The following is a 19,035-nucleotide window of genomic DNA, read 5'->3' on the forward strand; positions in this document are numbered from 1 at the left end:
ATAATTAAAGGRCCTATGATTGCTTACTATTATATTTTAATATGGATTTCCTGGACAGACTTCCTACAGAATTTATCAGAGAGTAGCTCAAATAGAAACACAAGTCAACCACTCAGGTTTTTCAAAACTGCTCTATGCTTATTTGCTATTCAACAATTCAGAAGGACTGCTACGTGTTTAGATCAGGACTTGAATCTTCTTCACGGAGCAYGGCAACAGTGCATTTGCACTAGGGATGTGAAAGGCAAGGTTATCGGTTTGCCACAAAAGGACCAAAGAAAGTCTGCTGTGCAGACTCAGACAAAGTCTGCACAAAGAGATGTTTGGTCACCATCAGTGTTTCGGAGACTTATCTTTATGTGTTTTGGATGAATCACTTGCCATCACAGTTAAGTTCCTCTCATTCTGTACTAAAAGGTGTTTATCAGAAGGTTCTCCCTTATTTGATGAAATTTGCTTGACATAGCACCTAGATATAGGTAAAAAGTTCAGGTATTTTCTTAAAATATTGTAATCAATATCCTAAAGCATGATTTGGATGGCTCTTAATTTTCAGTGACTTCARTCTAAATAGGTATTCCATAATCTCCCTCCTGATATGTTATGAAAGCATATAATTTGCAGAGAAAGGGAAGCAATACTGATCATTTGATTAGCTGATGAAGTAAAAAGCTACAAGATTTTGGGCACAGAAGCCTTTCTTTTAAAACCAAACATACAGAAAAAGATACATTACTTTGTCACAGTTTTGTATATTATATTGCAAAATGCTACAAATCCAGCAATAATTTTCAGAAAATGACTTAGTGCAAAACAGGCTCATGCAGGTAGCATATATAATTATAAAATAAACCAGTTGGAAAGACATTAGTTTCCCTTAGATTATTATTATTTTAGAACACATTATYTTTCAGGATTAACCTGTTTGGTTTTAAAAGTAGTCTTTTCCCCCTGGCATTATAATGGAGCCRAAATGATAATAAGCAAGTTTTAAGGCTCATTCTTATTTTTCTGGCAACTAACAGCTGGTATGTTAACAAGTAAGAATAGGAACCATTAGCTTACAGTACATGTTCAGAGTCTAGAAATAACTTTGACCTAAATTTTTCCATTTATAGAACTTATCAGACATTCCTATTAAATTGAGTTGTTTAACAGTAAGGTTTTTCCATTCTCTCCMCTTGTAACAATGATTATGATAATAACAATTAATAACAACTACTATTTTCTATCTCAGCATGGTATTTACTGTACTGAATAGATCTGGAATATGAATTATCAACTACTTGAAATAATTAAGAACATTTACATACAGCAACAGTATATTTTGAGTTTTTGAAAACAGTGTTGTTCAGTGTTTTGTTTGTTCTAGATGGAAATCTCGAATTTTTAAAACATCACAACTATAAATATTTAGGAACATGCAAGTTTATAAATTTGGACTAATATACCACAAAACGGTATCATGGCAACAGGAATCATAACAACAGTAGAATYATTAAGAATTTAAGTAGAAAGTGGTATTAATGAAAAAAATCTTTTTGCAAATAGGATGAATATTACTAAGTCTCATCTTAAAGCTCTTAATCCATATTTTCGGATTGTGGAGAGTATGCATTCCACAGTATTTTACAACATTCTTGGCAGGCTTATTCTAAGAATCGAAGAGCTATGAGAATGAATTTCCCTTGTTACACTAGCAAAAGATAATATAGAAGACTAAAATAATAATAACAAAAAAAATTTAAAAAAATGAACAAACAAAAAACCCATTGACCTGGTCAGATAGCAYGTGGTAAGCATGAGACGTAGTTCATTTGATTCTTGTATAACAGTTTTTAGTTACTATTGAGTGGTTTTCTCAGTTAAAAATATTCCTAATGGTCCCCAGAAAATGAAGAATTAGCTATATCAGTCTAGCAGTGAAGTGCTCAATCAACCACTGTTTTTCCCATTTGGAAGTATAAAGGTATTCCATATTTTTTCTCTAAGAAATCTCTGTCTCCAGTAAAAAAAAAAAAAAAAAAAAAAAAAAAATCAATGAGAATAATTTTCCTGTCTAGCAGCTCATAGGCAATTTTCCCTTCACTATTTGCTCTATTTCAAAAGCATAGATGAAAACTGCTATTTCTACCAAAACCATCAGTTCATATGGATGAGACAAAGATGATTTAAAGTTATCTAACCACAGCAAAAGATAAAAATAAAATGGTGATAAAAATCCCTGGGAAAAAAAAGGACTGCAAACTTCAGTAATCCAACTCCAACTTCACAAAGAATATCTAAACTTTGAACTTGAAGTCTTACTGTAATGTACAGGTCTTACGTGCATGTAACACTGTTCTGAATGTTATTAAACTCCCTTATTGGAAGGTTTTACAATAAAAATTGTTTGACCCAGAACTGAAAAACGTTGACTTTTTTTCTTTGCAAAAAAACATCGCTATCTAATGTGATGGGAAATATGACCTCAGTAAGGGTGCTGAAAACTGAAAATAGTAAATGTGGGACTAGGGTTTGAAAATACACGCTGCAAAGTTGTTGGACGATAACGAATTTAACAGGAAATGATCTGTTTACATRGAAGAAAAAATCCAGGTTCTGTGAACAACCTCATGAATAAATATTAATGTTAATAACCCTATTGAAACTAGTTTGGATTTCAAGACTATAACTGAGGTGAGAATTTGGACCATAATGATTTAGTGTAAGGAAAAACCRGAGAACTTAGACATCTAGCCTTAAAAGAGAATACTGACCTCATAGGCACAGCAGAAGATTGCATGTAAAGAGGTTTATCAAAAGGACACTTTAGTAACAAAACAGAAATTATAGAGGAAAGATAAAGTAGGTTATCCTTCTGTGGAGTAGTAATGTATGTTAAAGAAACCTCAAAGTAAAACCAGGAGTGYAATCTCATAGCATCAACAAGTAAACCCCAACTATAAAATTCCCTCCTGGAGAAGAGAAATGCAGTGGTAAGTATGTATGGACAGTCACCTGACCATCACTKACTTCAACATGCTGGGGTGATCAGAGAGGATTCTAGAGAAGGAAATGCAAAAGTAATAACAGTGAGAGACTTCAATTAGTTCTACATACTTTGGGCAAATGTCACATCAGACAGAGGCACAGACTAAACAACAACTGCTTCAAGGAGCACCTGCCTAAGGAAACCCTGGGAGGAGAGGCAATCATTGATTTGTTAGACTTGGTAGSACTAAAGCCTGATTCAATATGTATCAGCCCAACAGCAGCTCTCCACCATGGACTGTAAAACACTTTGTGGTCCTGCGAGCACAACAGGAGTTAACTGTTCYGCTCCCACATAGCTGGGCTTACATTCAGTGGAGGACTGCAAAAAATCAGGAGGTCAATAAAAAGGAAAGCTAAGGGGTAGCCGTGGCATTCAAACCCATAAAAGTTAGAGACTGTTCAAGCATACTAGATTCAGGTCAAATTAAACGTTTATCATCTGTCAAGAACGACTTGACAAAGGATTATGTGTAAAGTCATAYGCAGGCCAAACATGGTCATAACTTCACATTTAAAATTATAGCCTGTGATTTGATCATTATCMCTTTGAAATGAGAGTCTGAGGTTATAGTAGAAATTTCCATAAATATAGCAGCTGATGTGTGAGAATAGCTCAAAAGTACACAGAATGCTTAGAACTGTTAAGAAAGGAATAAAGAACCCAAGGGATATCATTAGGCCACTGTATATATGGTGTGATATGTGATATTATATATATCATTATAGAAGATGCCTGCATCTTGAGTACTGTGTGCAATTCCTGGTCCTTCCACATTGAAAAGGTTATAATATAGCTGTGAAAGGTCCTGAGAGGGAGGAGAAAGATGATCAGTATTATGGAGTAGCTTCTGTTTAATGAACTCTTCAATCTGGAAAAGAGACAACTAAGGGAAAATACCACATTTTTCAGTAAAGCCATGGMAAATGTCAAAATAATAAATAGGAATTAATTGTTTACTGTCTCTTCTACTATAGAAAATAAGAGGTATGAAATGAAGCTAACAGGTATCAGGTTCCAAAGAAGTAAAAGGAGGTGGTTCTTCACAGAAGACAAACTTTCACTGAGGAATTTGTAGTCACTGGATGTGCAGATACTGAAGACCTGCACAAATGAACCCTACTGAGGAGTGATCAAGTTAYGGAGGAAAAATCCTTTCAGAGCTACTGGTTACATGGACATTGTTAATGACTCAAGAACTTCCTAAGTCACAAGCTGCTGGTGATTGGGAGAGTATTCACAGGATACATCACTAAATGCTTGCCATCTCCTTTTATTCTTCCCTAAAATTGAGCAGATGATCACTTTTGGAAATAGGATACAGTGGAGGATGGACCTTTGGTCTGACACAGTATAGATGTTCTTAAGTTCTTTAAAAATTACAAAGCAATGTTTCAAATTGTAAATAGAACATGAGAGGTAACAAAAAGTCAATAACCACAACCTGAACAAATGCTTGTCCATCTGCCAGAAGTTCGGAGTTTGGTATGTCATTTTGCTTCAGAAAGGCCATCTTCTCTCCTCCAAGTGTCAAAAACACTTGAGACAAGTGTATGGCAAAGGTAATATTTCATAATTCAGACACTTTGCAGTAAAAAGCTACTGTATCATCTCCTCAGTTTTTACTTACTGTAAAAACAAGGAAGTTTTTACAGTAAGTTATTAAACAGCTTCCTAATTATTATTCAGAAATTGTCATGTTAGAGCCACAGCTAACTCATCTTCTGACTTCTCTAATGCAAGACAGGTTACAGCACATTATCACTGCTCATAGTTGCAYTATTCTTTATGCTTTTTCTGGTGTAGGATTTTAAGTTTATGCTAGGCTAGCTGTTTCATGACTCTTCCTTTAAAGCTGTGTCCCTTCTTTTACCACCAAGCTCTACCTGAGTAACTCATTTAAGGTATCAATAGAAAGACATGGAAACACAGGGTTTATATCATGTTCCRGGGCCTGCAGGGTGCAAGCTATCTGCTCACATCCACTCACTATTCACTACTGAGTAATAAATGAGAGCATGTGACTTTATGGGATAACAGCAATTCAAATTGCAACAGAGAAAAATGTTCTTCCTGAGATATTAGCAACTATTAATTTTTTCTTGGATAACTCATACTAGAACAAAAGTTGTGCTTTCAGTAAAGGTTTTTTCTTGCTATTGAGTTCCTTTTCATTCCTCACAAGTTGAAATTAAAGAAAAAACAAAACAAAACAAAACAAAAAACAGTATAAAGGTAAAGATTTTTTCTCCCAGGCACTTAAAGAATTCACAATACAGTTTTAAAAGTAAAGTTGCTGACTGTAAATTACAATACGATCTCCTGGTAAATGGAGCACGTGACAGAGCAATGTGCTCTTTGGTACACGAACAGCCTTATGTGGCTCTCACCTCCAAATTATCAATTGATCAGGGAGAAAGGCTCTTTTAACACAAAATTCAGCATTAAAGTACAGTTTCACTAGGAGGAAAAAAATGTATTTGTTGCAAAGGTCATATGARCAGCTATCCTTGTAACACATTGAGGATGATGCAATATGTGGCATTCACATGTAGATTCTTGATTCCTTTACTGAATTATTAAATAGAGAAAYGAGAATGACATTTAAAAATATAGGACAAGATATCTAATTAACTAGCCTCCCAAAATCCCAAGTACTTCAATCTCTTTAAGCATATTTTTCTTTTCTGCTCACACATCCAGTAACSCCAGACAAACATACTATGCCGCAGGAAAAGAGGAGGGCAGGATATGATTAGCTGTTCCATGGTCCCAGATTAGCTCAATATAGCAAAAGTCATTGCCAGAGAATTTCTAACTCTAAGTTCAGCAAGTAAAAGTACTGCGAAAAAAGAATGAAGGCCTGAGATACAAAATGAAACCATCAGGGATAGAAACAGAATGCAGGTAACACTTAAAGCTTTAGCTATAAAGAAATGGTAAAGCATAAAGAAAAAAGCTTCTTTTGTATATACATACTTTCGATATTCCAGGACTGATGGAAGGAGGGTAAAGGTTTTTTATTTTTATATCATGAAATCATGAATGATCATGATTCATTCAAAAAACAGTTAATAACTGAAACAGCATTATGTACAGTTACCCTACTAGCTTTTGGACATATCAGCGTAGTCCATATATATTCATGGATRTTGTCCATATATATTGAAATCCAAAGTTTAAATCTTCCAGGATTGCTGATAAACTCTTTACCTGTCTTCGGATCAATGGAGAAATACGGCTGCCCCTGAAGAATGCTGTAAACCACTCTAGCACTGTTTCCATAGGTGGGATCATCAGCATCTGTAGCCTTTACTTGAAGCACATATGCACCTGCAAAGAAATATAGATAATCAAATTTTCAATTAGGGATATATCAGACATCTTAGTCCTGTTGATGATGGATTCTGCTGTCACTCTTGTTTCTCTGGAAACAAGGTGAAAATAACGTAGTTTCCAGGTCCACATTAGTATTCATGTAGGTAACAACCGAAGCAAAATGGGAAGGAAAGGAGAGTAAGCCCACCATCTGAAGACATTTATAAACAAGTTATGCACACATTGCTCACAAAAACTTTTTATCCAACACATATAAAATTGAGGCCTGGGAAAACTCAGTACTATATTTTGAAAAAGGGATATGCCTCACAATCTTGTGAAAAAGTAGGTGTACCTGCAGTTGTGCACACAGACAGTTAGTTGTGCAAGTTTTCCCYGAAATGAGTGTTTGGTCAAGCAACTTCAGAATCTGCCAGCAGACAAGCCTCTAAATACCTTTAAAAACACGCTGTAGGCTCTCCTAAAGGCAAGCTCCTCAGTCAAGAAATGCAGAATGGGACAGGATATTTTGTTCAATAAGTTGTATTTGATATCCAGACTCGAGTCTTGCTCCCTACAGCTTAGTAGGAAACAAAAGTACTGTGGATGCAGAACCTCTGCTTAATGCTCTATTTTCAGCCATGCTTATGGACAATACTCAGTGGAATAGTTTGCTTTATATTCTGACTTACAAGAGATTCATCTGATGGAACAAACAAAGCACATACAAAGTCATAAAATTCACTGTAAATAGAAATTGTCCTGCAGAACTTTCCTGTCTTTCCCATTGGTTGCTAAGTAGTCTATTTGCACTTCCGCACTGCTCCATAATGGAAATATTATTCAAATCATTTGCACAATCTCCAGCAAACAAGTAGGCAGATATCTAGGCTTACCTTTCATCTTTGAAGTATTAATGTTTTCTCACTATCCTGTGTTTGCCACACCGATTTAGAGTGAGTGAGTGGGGAGAGAGACAACATGACAAACAAAATAAAGGGTTTTAGGATATGGTTTACATTTGGAGATCAACTGACACTCTTTCAGGAATATCCATGGAATTCTGCAAGTTACTTATATGTAACAAAAATTGGAAAGTTTTAAAGAATGTTTATAGCCTAAAATTAACTGTGAGGGGCTTGCTAAAAGTTTATTTCTGAGAGTGCCTCACTGAAAGATCCTCGATGTAAAAGATCCTACCACTTAGAGAGAAAGGTAACACATAGCAAGGGTAACTCTTAGAAGAAATTTGTGTTTAGTTCTCCTCTACATCTCTCCATATGAGAATCATCAGCAGTGCCCAAAGGTTTGGAATCAACTAGAATTAACTGTAATTAACTGATTTTGCAAGGCTGCTCCTACAGAGAGAAAGGAGAACAGAGAAAGAAAGAGAAACAGAGAAAGAAACAATATTCTAAGCAATATTCTTGTTAACTCCTGAAGAAGACACATAAATAGGTGCTATTTGACTAACAACCAATAAAGCCAATAGGCTGGTCATGTTTTTAAGCTGAGGGCAAGTTTAATTAAAGTCAACTTCTAAACCAAAGGAAAGATTAGCAATGAATAAATAAGTAAAATAATATCGTAGATATCAACTGGATTCAGGCAATCAAAAGCCTGAGGTTGCTCTCTTGATTTTCTGGATGTGAAGGGTAAGGAATGATACATTTCAGAGGCCTTAAAGATGTTAGCAAAGATCAAAGTCCAAATTCAGTACAATAGTCATGGAAGCAATGGATACGCAAATATTTATACCCAAATTTCTGTACATAACACATATCTCTAATTGACTATGCACTAAATAGTTCAGACAAGCACAGCTGGAGAAACACATTTTCTCACTGGAAGGGCAGAGAGAAGCTATATAATACCTATAAAACATCCAATGGCTTCCAGCTTCTGCCATCCATAAGGAGGATCTAGCTAATAGGATCTCTCAGTCTCAGCCCTATCCTCTGCTTCAAAACCTCAGAGAGCCGTAAAGAGTTGTCCTCCAGTGAGCAGATGGAGAAAGAAATGGTAGCTCTTGATTTTATTCCACTTTTTCCTCAAAAATTGAAAGTACACTGCTTGTGCTGCCCTTGGACTCTTACTGTTGTGGAAGGAAAAGTAAGATGACCCTTTCTGAACAATTCTAATGACAAAATATATCATGGGAGTTCATTCACTGTAAAGGCAGTGCAACCTCCCTCTCTCGCATACACACAATTGTCTTCCTTTATTGGTACAATTTCTTCCTAGCTTTTCAGCATAAAAAATACGGTCTACTTTTTCCTTTGAAAAGAAATGCTACTTTTTGGCGTATGTAACAAATTTCTTTCCTCCCTGCCAAACTGCTAATTCTTTCACTAGATCCTCACTGTAGGCTGGGGTGTTTTGCTCTGCTCGCAAGCGGTGGATCAAATAATCAGATTCCTAAATGCTGAACCAGACCTGGGTGACTGAGTGCTCTGGCCAACAAGCATGCTGCTTCAGGACTGATTTCAGACAACAGTGTGTCCTTTGGCCAGGAAGGGCAGTCCCATCACACACTCCCGAGTCTCCTCTTGGGCCAGGCCCGGTATTTCTGATGGCACGGAAGGGAACAATATTCAGGGTAAAAAAAAAAAAAAAAAAAAAAAGAGAGAAGGTTAGGCAGTGGAGAAAACTGCATGTTACACTGCCAATATTTTCGCATTACTTTGTGGATTTTGGGATTTATATTCTAAGAACACAGAACATCAATTCATATCCATAGACTTTTTTCAAAAAAGGAAAATTCTTAAGCCTAATGTTGTACTGATTCTGAGATTTAAAATCAACACTAGCTAATACTGTGCAGTTGAAYTGACTAAAAATGAATCATAAATGTGATCTGATTTTAAGAAAGTTATTTAAGAATAACTTATATAAGAATAATTTGTGGCTCTTAAGTACTTAAGCTGTTAGCAACACCAAATTTCTAGTCATTTCACTTACAACATTACACCTATATTTATCTTTATCTGAGCTTTAGTTTTAATCCTTAGAAACTCAGTTCAGGGAAGAATAATTACAGCGTACTTTGAGAAGGACTATCAGATGTGCTAGCTTGCTATGCAAGGTCATATTCAGAAGACAGACTTAGCTCTGGTAAAGTTTATGTGAAAAATGCTGTAGCCTCTTCTCAGATGAAATTTATATAGACCTTAACAATTTTTTTGCCTTAGTATGAGCTGAGTGATTTATTATTTTATTTGTAGAATTATAGAGAAATACTGACTCATTTATTTACTATTTACTCTACTAAATCAATACCTAGAATGAATCTGATTTTGACTCCCTATAGTTAAATGGCATTTTGTTAACGCTATTATGAAAGAAACTAAGAAATAAAAGGTCTGCATTTAATAGAATTAAAAAATATATTTCTCTCATTATGCCAACTTTTCTGGGATCATTGAGTTCTCTTCAAATCTGTCACACAAGTCACAACAAAAAGCCTTTCAAGTCATACATGATGAAAAGGATACAGCAGCACGAAACTACCCACTAGCATAAAGGGAATTCATAAATATAATTCTGCCAGGTGGAAAAAAAAAAAAAAAAGAAGAAGAAGAAGAAGAAAAAATTTGCAGCTGATTTAAGATTGAATGTATGTATCAGTAACACTTCAAAATAAGAGAAATTATGATGTATAGTAAGCTCATACAAATCAAGAACCACTCACTCAGTAAATTCAGTTGTTTCTTTTACATTCAAACAGGTTTCAGTAAGAAATACTAAATTAAGATCACCAAAAAACCTTAAGTTTTCTTGTCACGTTGCAAGCATTAATGTATATTTTAGATGTTAACATTCAAAATGTTAAATGTGTTCACAGAGGGATTTCTAATTGACAACACTGATATTTTTTTMGTAAAATTAATCCATACAATATCTCAGCAGACTGAAATAACAGGTATTAATAGTAAGAATGCTAATCTATTTTTTCTTATTCAAAGCCACAGGGGCTGGGACTGGATTTTGGAGTTCATCTCCTGTTCCATGTTTTGTCTCCTAAGCCCTGGCAGCARCAGCTTATAACCAATACACATCCTTTCCACAAAGCAGCAACCAGCTGCCACTCCTTTCCAATGTTTCCAATGTTTCCAACATTTMTTTAATATTACCCGTATTTCAGCACCAACAGCAGTGTCCTCCACAACCAAAATTATTTTACAAGACAATGATGTATTGAAGGAGCAGGAGTCAAAATGWGTGCTTCAATGGAAATACCAATGGTGGAGGTCATTTTTCCTGTCATTGGACTTTCTCAGTGCAGGCATTTACAGTCACATCGGATCAGCATTCCTGTGCAGTCAGTGGGTGGACACAGGGTGCCTGGCAGCATGATTTGTGGCCAGAGATGCGAAGGCAGCCATATTCAACACCGCCACCAAATCCATCTTTATTTCTAACATCTCATGCAACAATATGACTTTCCAAGGTGAAGAAAGCAAACTGTATCTACCAGCATGCCTGAAGATTCAGCAGCTGACCTAAGTGCCTAAATATTCTTGTATATMCTGATTCTAAATTATCTAAAAATATCACTTTAGATATTTTTATGTATACGCTCCAGGTGATTCAACCTTATATAGAATAAAGAAGAATTGGTCATTTATAAACTAAGTTTTATAAGGTGAATATTCAAAGTTTTATTTTAGTCTGGTAAGTAGTTTGCCCAAAATACAAAAACTAATCTGTTTCACAGTGACAGCAATTTCACTTGTATTAATTCATCTGCCAGATCTTCTACAACAAACAGATAATATGCAAAGCTTATATTTTTATGAGAGGTCAAGTATTTTTTTATATGGTTCCAGTTATTCACCATCTTATATCTAATTTTACAAACAGTTTTTTTGAAACTGGCTTCTCTTCCCTTCAGTATTATCAAGGACAGTCTATTTTATCTAATAGGATTCTATGTTATTGCAAAGCATAAAGCCAATATATTTTTAAAACTAGACCCTGCTACTTAATTGTATTTTCCAGACAATAATACAGGGCATGATAGCTGCAAATCTTTAATGCACAAAGGTAGGGAGAGAGGATCACATTTATTACAGCCTGTGACATTTTAATTAAAATATGTATCTATATTATTACATGAAATAATCAAATGACCAAAACAAACACAGTATTTCTACTATTCAGAAATACCTTCAATGATAGTCAACATTTTAAAAGACTTACATTTTTAATATTTGATATGCAATCAACAAATATTTCAGAGACTACAAAGTATAGAAGAATAGAATGATATACCTAAGTAATTATTTATTTATGTTCTAGAAAGAAAAGAAGGATAATGAAATATTATCAAGCATTCACATGGCTCAAGGAAATGGTACAGAATCTTAATGAAGATCATATTTTCTTTTAAATAACACAGATAATATTAAGGATTAATGTTGCAAATAGTTGTTTTAATCACAGAAATCATACTGACTTGGATTTTGAAGTCCAAAGGCATTGCATAAATAATTGTGAATAGACTACAGATAGTAACTTTTGTTCTTTTCGGCATTTTGTCATCACCAAAATCTACTGGGATATCTTGCTGGCTCCAATGACAGCATAGGCTAGTACAAAGATGCATAAAAGTAAAGATGAGAGTATATACTACCTACAAGTTTGCTAAATTTGTTTTTCTAATGTTTTGGAATTCTAGACCAGAGGACTGTCCTAGTACGCTAAATTTCTCTCTCAAACTTGTTTCTTTAAATCAGCACTCAAATGTACAAGTTCTATTAGACTTCTCATTTTCTTACAATGATGCACATTTTTGGATGCTTCATTCTTAATGCTCCAGTTTCTTAAGATTTCTTAATTTTTTTATATATTAAATTCATTGAAGTGAATAGTAAGACCAAGAATTCACAACACTCAACTGGGACTAGGTAAATTGGTCATTTCACTAAAGTTAAAAATGAGAGGCTACAAGGATAGGAGAATATGACAACAGACAATTATCTAGATACATGGTCCCTGCAAAAATAGTATATAGGCAATAGAATTGCAAAGATAAAGAAAAAACAGGGGCCTATATGTCAAATCTTTTCTTATTAAGACCAACTTTCTCTAGGCCTACAATCCCATAAAGTTACTGATAGATACCAACATTTAATTGTTCAGTTCATTAATTTCCACAGAAAGTAAAGGGGACATGCTCTGAGGTTTCGGAGAGGCAAGAGGAAGCAATGCGATGGAAGCAATGAGGTTTGGGGATAATTGAGTTATGAGAGGGAAGAGATACTTTAAGCGACAATAGGATTTCATAGCATTGTGATTGGTTTTCAGGGGCTCTGGGTGGAGCCCCTCTCCACTTACCCTTGACTCCCGGGGTCTGTATCCCAGTATCCTGTAGATACCAGGAAGTATCACTGGTGCCCATATGGATGAGCAGAAAGAGTTTATAGTCCACGGGCTGGGTAAGCCTTTGAAGTCTCTACCCAACAACCTGAATATTGAGCCTATCAAACAGAAAACCTCCCAAGACATCAAATAAGGTTGGCAGATGTTTACACCCTCCTGCAAGAGAGAGTCTCTGATAATTATCCCTCTTTCATTCTCGCAGCTAGCTCTGACAGGAGGTCATCTTCCATATATGTTTCCAGAGCACTGTACCTGTTCTGTAACTGCAGAACCAGAAGTGGAGAAAGCCTTTGTTTCATTGCTGGAAGTGGTAAGTTTCCAGCCTTCTCCATCCTAGCTCCTCTGAGGTTAATCTGTTGTTCCTCCTCCTTCCTGTCCATGCAGAGATCAGTTTCTTAGTTCTGCAGGATCTCTAAAAGGACCCTGCTGATCTTCCGTTCATCCTCCCCGATAGTGTGCACTATGCTCACCTCCTTGTACAGCTCTTTCACCTACAACTCAGTGCCTCAACAAGAGCACACAAACAGACAAGCCACTGCTACCCCATGCCCCAATCCTCAGGGAGAGGCACTGATATGCCCTCCAGCCAGAGATGTAGACAGCAGCAGCATCCCTCAGGAGACTTGCCTGAGTCTGAGGTGCTAAGGAAGATGATGGAGCCAGAGACTGGATGCAGAGCAAAGGTCTCRGGATTCTCTGTACCTTGCTGCGACAACCTCTGCAACTCTTGTTAGCTGCCTCTGCTGCACTTTGAAAACTCTGCTCTTGCCTTCCAGCTATAAAGCTGTTTCCCGAGCAGGTGCTGAATCCTCCCTGATCCAGCAGTCAGTTGCAGACAAGAGGCATAGGCAATCCCTTAGCAGGGAACAGCCACCAATGCTGGCTGGTAGAGCCAACAGAAATAAAAGCYTTCAGAAAGCTGCAGAAGCTAGACCTCATTTGACAAGCAGCAGCAAGCCACCAGCATTTACCAAAAGATGATCTCAGAAGGAAAAGTTCCCTGGAGAAGATGCTTGGAAATTGCCATGAAAGCTGCTGCAATGGAGCTCAGGGAGTTGCTGCTCCCCTTTTCCTGTGCCTCTGCAATAGGCAGTATTTGCCAAATTATTCCTTCCTAGAAATCAAAAAAGTCATCTTTTCTCTGATATAACTTGCCTTTCTATACTCTCATCTTAGCAGAAGTAATCACTGTTCTCATTTTCCTTCCCTGCTGCAGCCATGTCTGCAGTCATCAAGCTAACAGAAGAGGAAAAAGCCCAGTGCTGGGCTCTGCTCCAACACATTGATGGAAGATTAGAAATGAGTACAGCTGAGGAGCTGAGAGCACCCTGAGGAGTTGGGCTCCATGCTTGTCCTACCATTAGAAAATCTAGCCTCCTGAGAGGGTGGAGACTGGTCCCCCGATGCCATCTTGCTGGCAAGAGGCATCAATGGACTATAAATGCAGGGACTGGAGTGGTACCAGATTCTCCATCAGCTTAGGAAGAAGCAGGCAGTCTGCCATGCCCTTAAACAGTTACCTATCTGGACTTCATCTTGACTCCGTTTTTCTCAGCTGGGTCCAGACTTGCATTTGGGACCCTACCTGTAGGCCATTCAATGATTTTACTGGCTTTTGCTAGTAATTAGTAAGTATGAGATATCATAGGTAAAAAGAGTCACTTTGATAGAATTTACCTTTTGTAATGGGCTCCGTGTCTACAAGTAACYGTACTTCTCATCTCCTAGGACCTATTTCTGTTACCCACAATGAGCAAATTTAACTCTCAAAGTAGCTGCAGCTACTCGGGTGAGTGAAAATGGAGTAGCTCCTTTGCCATAAGCTATCTACGTATAYGCATTTTTTGCAAACTTGTTTTGTTGCAGAGTTAGAGGAGCTGTCATGCCTTACTGTACAACCTCCCCTCTAACACATGTATGCTTTCGTGTTTTTGTCATTCTGCTGAGGGATGTTTGTGCTTAGTACCTTTGAAAAAAAAACAGACAACAGACAATTGTGCAAACATTTTGTATACAGGCAGCAGGAAAGAGAGGAGGGGTATACGTGCCAGAATAGAAACTCAATGCTTTGCGAAATAGTCTCCTTGAAGAATTCCCAAAATAACAATCTACCAAGCTGTACAATGTCCATCCTCTTTTTAGAATTCAAGTAAAAATCTAATCATCAACCAGTTTTCTTGTGTTTGCTTCTTTTTAGAAAAAAAAATGAAAAGTGAATTTATGACTCACTGCAGCACCACATTGCAATTCAGATCAGGAGATCCCCTGTCTCAATAAATATTCCCCTGACCTGTCACTTGCAGTTTTAGCAGAGCTCCAGTACCAGGAGAGCATGTGCATCTGTAAAGCAAGATGCTGACACTGCCCTTTTGGGGCTTATCTTTTATAGAAAAAATTATCAATAATATGTTCTGAAGATATACTCCTGAAGCTGACTGCTGCATAGGTAATGTGAGGAAGGCATATTTTACCTGGAGAGGCCAGTTTCTGGTTTTTGTATTCATGGCTGTGCAGCCCTGATAATAACACAAGCTTGCTGGCTCCATCAATATCTTGAATACTAGATAAAATCAGGGAAGCACACTTTTCTCCTGTTTTGCATTCCAGACACCACACCGAATACATATATTTTTTCTCTCAGCTGTCAGAAGCAGCCATGTCCACAAGAGCAATACTGCCATTCCCTGTTGTAATTGATGAAGAATGGCAGAGTCTTGCTAATACCTCTGTGGTGCTTTTAGCTAAAAGCAGCTGTTGCAACTCTCAACGTTTAGTGCATGACCAAACCCATTTCTAATATCTCTAGAATAATATTATTTAATTTACAGTGAATACAATCCAGGGAGTATGGAGGCTGGCAAGGAGGCCAGTCTTTGTTAAACTGAACCACATGCATCCTCTGATTTCATCTGGAAAACAGTGTTTTAAGCTTTTAAGCGTTTTTTTTTTTTTTTTTTTTTTTTGTGGCAAATTGGAAGACCTGCTATTGTGAAGAAGAAAGATTTTTTGTTTCTTCTTCTTTATACTATAGATACTTTATACAACAAAACTAGGGATTTATAAAGAGTCAACATATTTTATTCCCCACAATATTTTTCTTTCTTACATCATTTCTTACAAATTAATTAACAGGCTGCTTTCTCCTAGCCATTCCTGACTCCCTCATAGATTATGTGAGTAAACAGGGGAAACTACAGCGGTGAGTTTTTTTAGATAATTATTTAGCTTGGAAATCACTAAAGCAATTATTTTCTTTTCCTTTTTTTCCCTACCCTCATCTGTTGGGGTCAGCTAGAGCTAAGCCACTAAGGGCAGACAATCTGGCTAAGCTAATAATGACTCTGTTAGCACTGCATATTTATTTAATTTATTTATTTTTATTAATTTAGGCTATTTATATATTTATAAAGACATCCAGTCGCTTACACAGTCCCAAGGTTGTGATAATGTTTACAGAGGTTGCACTTTTGAAGAAAAAAAGGAGCTAAAAATAGCAGCTAATAAATAGGCAGCTATACCCAATATGCACATAAAGAAATAGCTTGGAAAAGTAGCTGCTGGAAATCATGCAGTAAGAGAACAGCACAAGACTTAATTAGCAAATACTAAGTTTAATATCCCTCCACTTGAGAAATACATTTCTTGAGAGTAATTTTTTTCCTTCTAAGTATGTAGATTGTTTTCCTCTCACTGACATGACAGAAGTTAGAAGTTCCTTGCACATATACAAAATTTAGAGAACAGAAAATTTAACTTTGACTTTTGATCATTTTGACAAGAATGATCATTAAGTGATAACTTTTTAGGTCATGATTCAACAAGGACTTGGCCTGTACTGCAAAATTTTTCCTTCATGTTTGGAGAAGAAGGAAAAAAAAAAAAAGAAAAGAAAAAAAACAGCCTGTAGTCATGGCAGCTGACTGAAAAAAAAAACCTACTGTAGATACCACTCTCTGATAGTGCAGAGAGGTGGCATTACCTGTATCACATGAAAAATAAAGCCTTTTTGATATCAAATGCTATGTTTGAACCAGAGGATTTTGCCAACAGAACTAGATGAGTTTAGATGTGCCCTAGGAAGCAAATATTTTCTTCAGTGGGATTATGAAATAACAGATACCAGCCATACCCTAGTGCACTGACTTCTTAAGAGTCTAATTTCTAATTAGACTAATAGCACAGACAAATAATAAAAAAAAAGTAGTTCATTTATTAATCTGAAACTTTAAGTTGTTTCAGTGTGATCAACATATTTTCAGATGGAAATATTCAAAAAAACAAGGCTGATTATTATGTTCAGTTTCAGTGAAGACAGTGATATACTGGAACTGATGCTTAGCTTTTGAATGCTAGTGCAACTTGATGGTTGTACTGATGTTTAGCTGCACAGCACTGGTTATTATCAGCTGCATGCCTTTCAACAACATGCCATCATTCCAGTGCCAGAAGAAAGAGTATCAGGAAAAGGAGAATTTTTAAGCAATCCAAGAACCATCATGCATTTTTTTTTTCTTGAGTAACAGTTCCCTGGAGTTTTCAAAGGTGTAGCAAAGGTCTTGAAACAGTGACCAAATATATATATATATATATATATATATATATATATATATATATATATTGCATGGAGCATTCAAGAGAAAGCATTATCATTATTTTACTTTCTTTAAGTAAGTTTTTCATGAGCAGGACTTTCACATATCAGTTCTTCAAATGTCAAATGATTTATTCAGAATGCAGTAATGAGATAACTTCAGCTTTACACAGGATAGAAGAACAAACTAGTGTGAAATAAATGTCATTCATTTTGAATGGCAGTTAAAAGGACTTTGATTCGATTACCAATAGATGCTAGGGCTGTATGTAGAGGCCATTTTGTTTCATCTATTTCTACCAGATGTTGGACATGGTTAGAAATATGTTCATTTAACATTCACTCAGGCATGCTTACATAAATAAAGCACTAGAATTGAGTGAAAATCATCAATTTTGAATGACAGGAAGGAGTCTGGGCAAAGATGTTTGAATGGTTTCATACTTTTAGATCAAGTTTTCAAAATCAAATTTCACACTATTCTCAAGACATCTCAGGAAAAAGATATTTGGAGAGGATGATGACTGAGCACTCATTAACCTTGTTTTGCCCACATCAAGTCTCTGTTTGAAAGCTGTATTCATCATCCTCAGATTATTATCCTGGAGACGGTAGTTTAATATTCAGGAGGAGGAAGCTCATCTATAGATTTATTTCTAATTGTTGATTAACAAATGAACTGATACTCATCTCTTGAAATTTATTTGGCAAATTCTTTTACCATTTCATTCCTTTTGTAGCATAAAGTATTGAACACCTCCATCAAATATAAAAATATTCCAGCCAATAACAAATACTAAGATAACGGTACACCTGCTTCTTGGTATTTGGATGGCTCAGGGACCGACAGCAATCTCATTTTCAGTTTTTACTGGCACAAGCCTTATGTGGCTCTGGAAGCCGTGAAGCTACTTCAGAACACAAGTTGATGAAATATACCCCCCACTAATGATTGTCTGCCAAAATGGCTCTAAGTGAAACCGGTAGGAAAGGACCATCAATGAAACAACCCAGAGATGGCTGATTATCCTACTTACCCATGTCTCTGTGAAGCATACATAGAGCTCTAGCTAAACCTTAAAACTTCTCTCTATTGATAAACGCTTAAAGAGGGGAAGATGGCAAACCAAGACAAAAATTGTCCACATAATTAGGGCTCTCATTTGATCTGAAACATGGCTCTCATTTGATCTGAAACATAGGAACTTTGCTTCTGTCAAAAACACCCATTTCTGTCTTTCAATTTTGCATATCCTTCCCCCTTTCAATCTTCTCCATGTTTAATATTAACACATTAATTAAGATATTAAGCCCCATTTTACATGGACATGCCTACACAAACAAGTATCTCTGGGACAGTGATTCCAGACCTTCTCATACTCCTGTTATTTCCTACTTTTTTTTACGAGTCTTTAGCCAAGTATCTCATGAACAATGCAGTATGGTCTTCCAAGTGTCAAATATGTTGAATTTTTTCCTTTAGATTTTTATGAAAATACCTTTGGATTTTTTTTCCTACATAAAATTTACAAACTTTCTAAGGGAAAATTTGAGTAAGATAAAAACAAGATAACACGCAAAAATAACCTCTGAAAGTAACACTGATTTGTACACAATCTAGAATGCAATATGATATTCTGTAAAAGGTGCTGATTTTCCTTTAAATTAATCAGAATATTGCTTTGAAGGCTCTCTTGCTACTTCAAGA

The 19,035-nt window shown here is 36.2% G+C and overlaps 1 protein-coding gene across 1 annotated transcript in view; it reads right to left on the reverse strand.

Moving 5' to 3' along the window:
* The window catches only part of CDH12 (cadherin 12), a 157,644-nt gene that overhangs the window by 69,454 nt on the left and 69,155 nt on the right, over positions 1 to 19,035 (reverse strand). The window contains exon 3 of the mRNA XM_085318116.1: positions 6,248 to 6,367. Coding sequence (XP_085174242.1) covers positions 6,248 to 6,367 — 120 coding nt within the window. The remainder of the gene's footprint in view (positions 1 to 6,247; positions 6,368 to 19,035) is intronic.

Source organism: Rhea americana, unplaced genomic scaffold (assembly GCF_003343005.1).
Source record: "Rhea americana isolate MKP2758 unplaced genomic scaffold, rheAme1 scaffold_52, whole genome shotgun sequence".
Taxonomy (NCBI): domain Eukaryota; kingdom Metazoa; phylum Chordata; class Aves; order Rheiformes; family Rheidae; genus Rhea; species Rhea americana.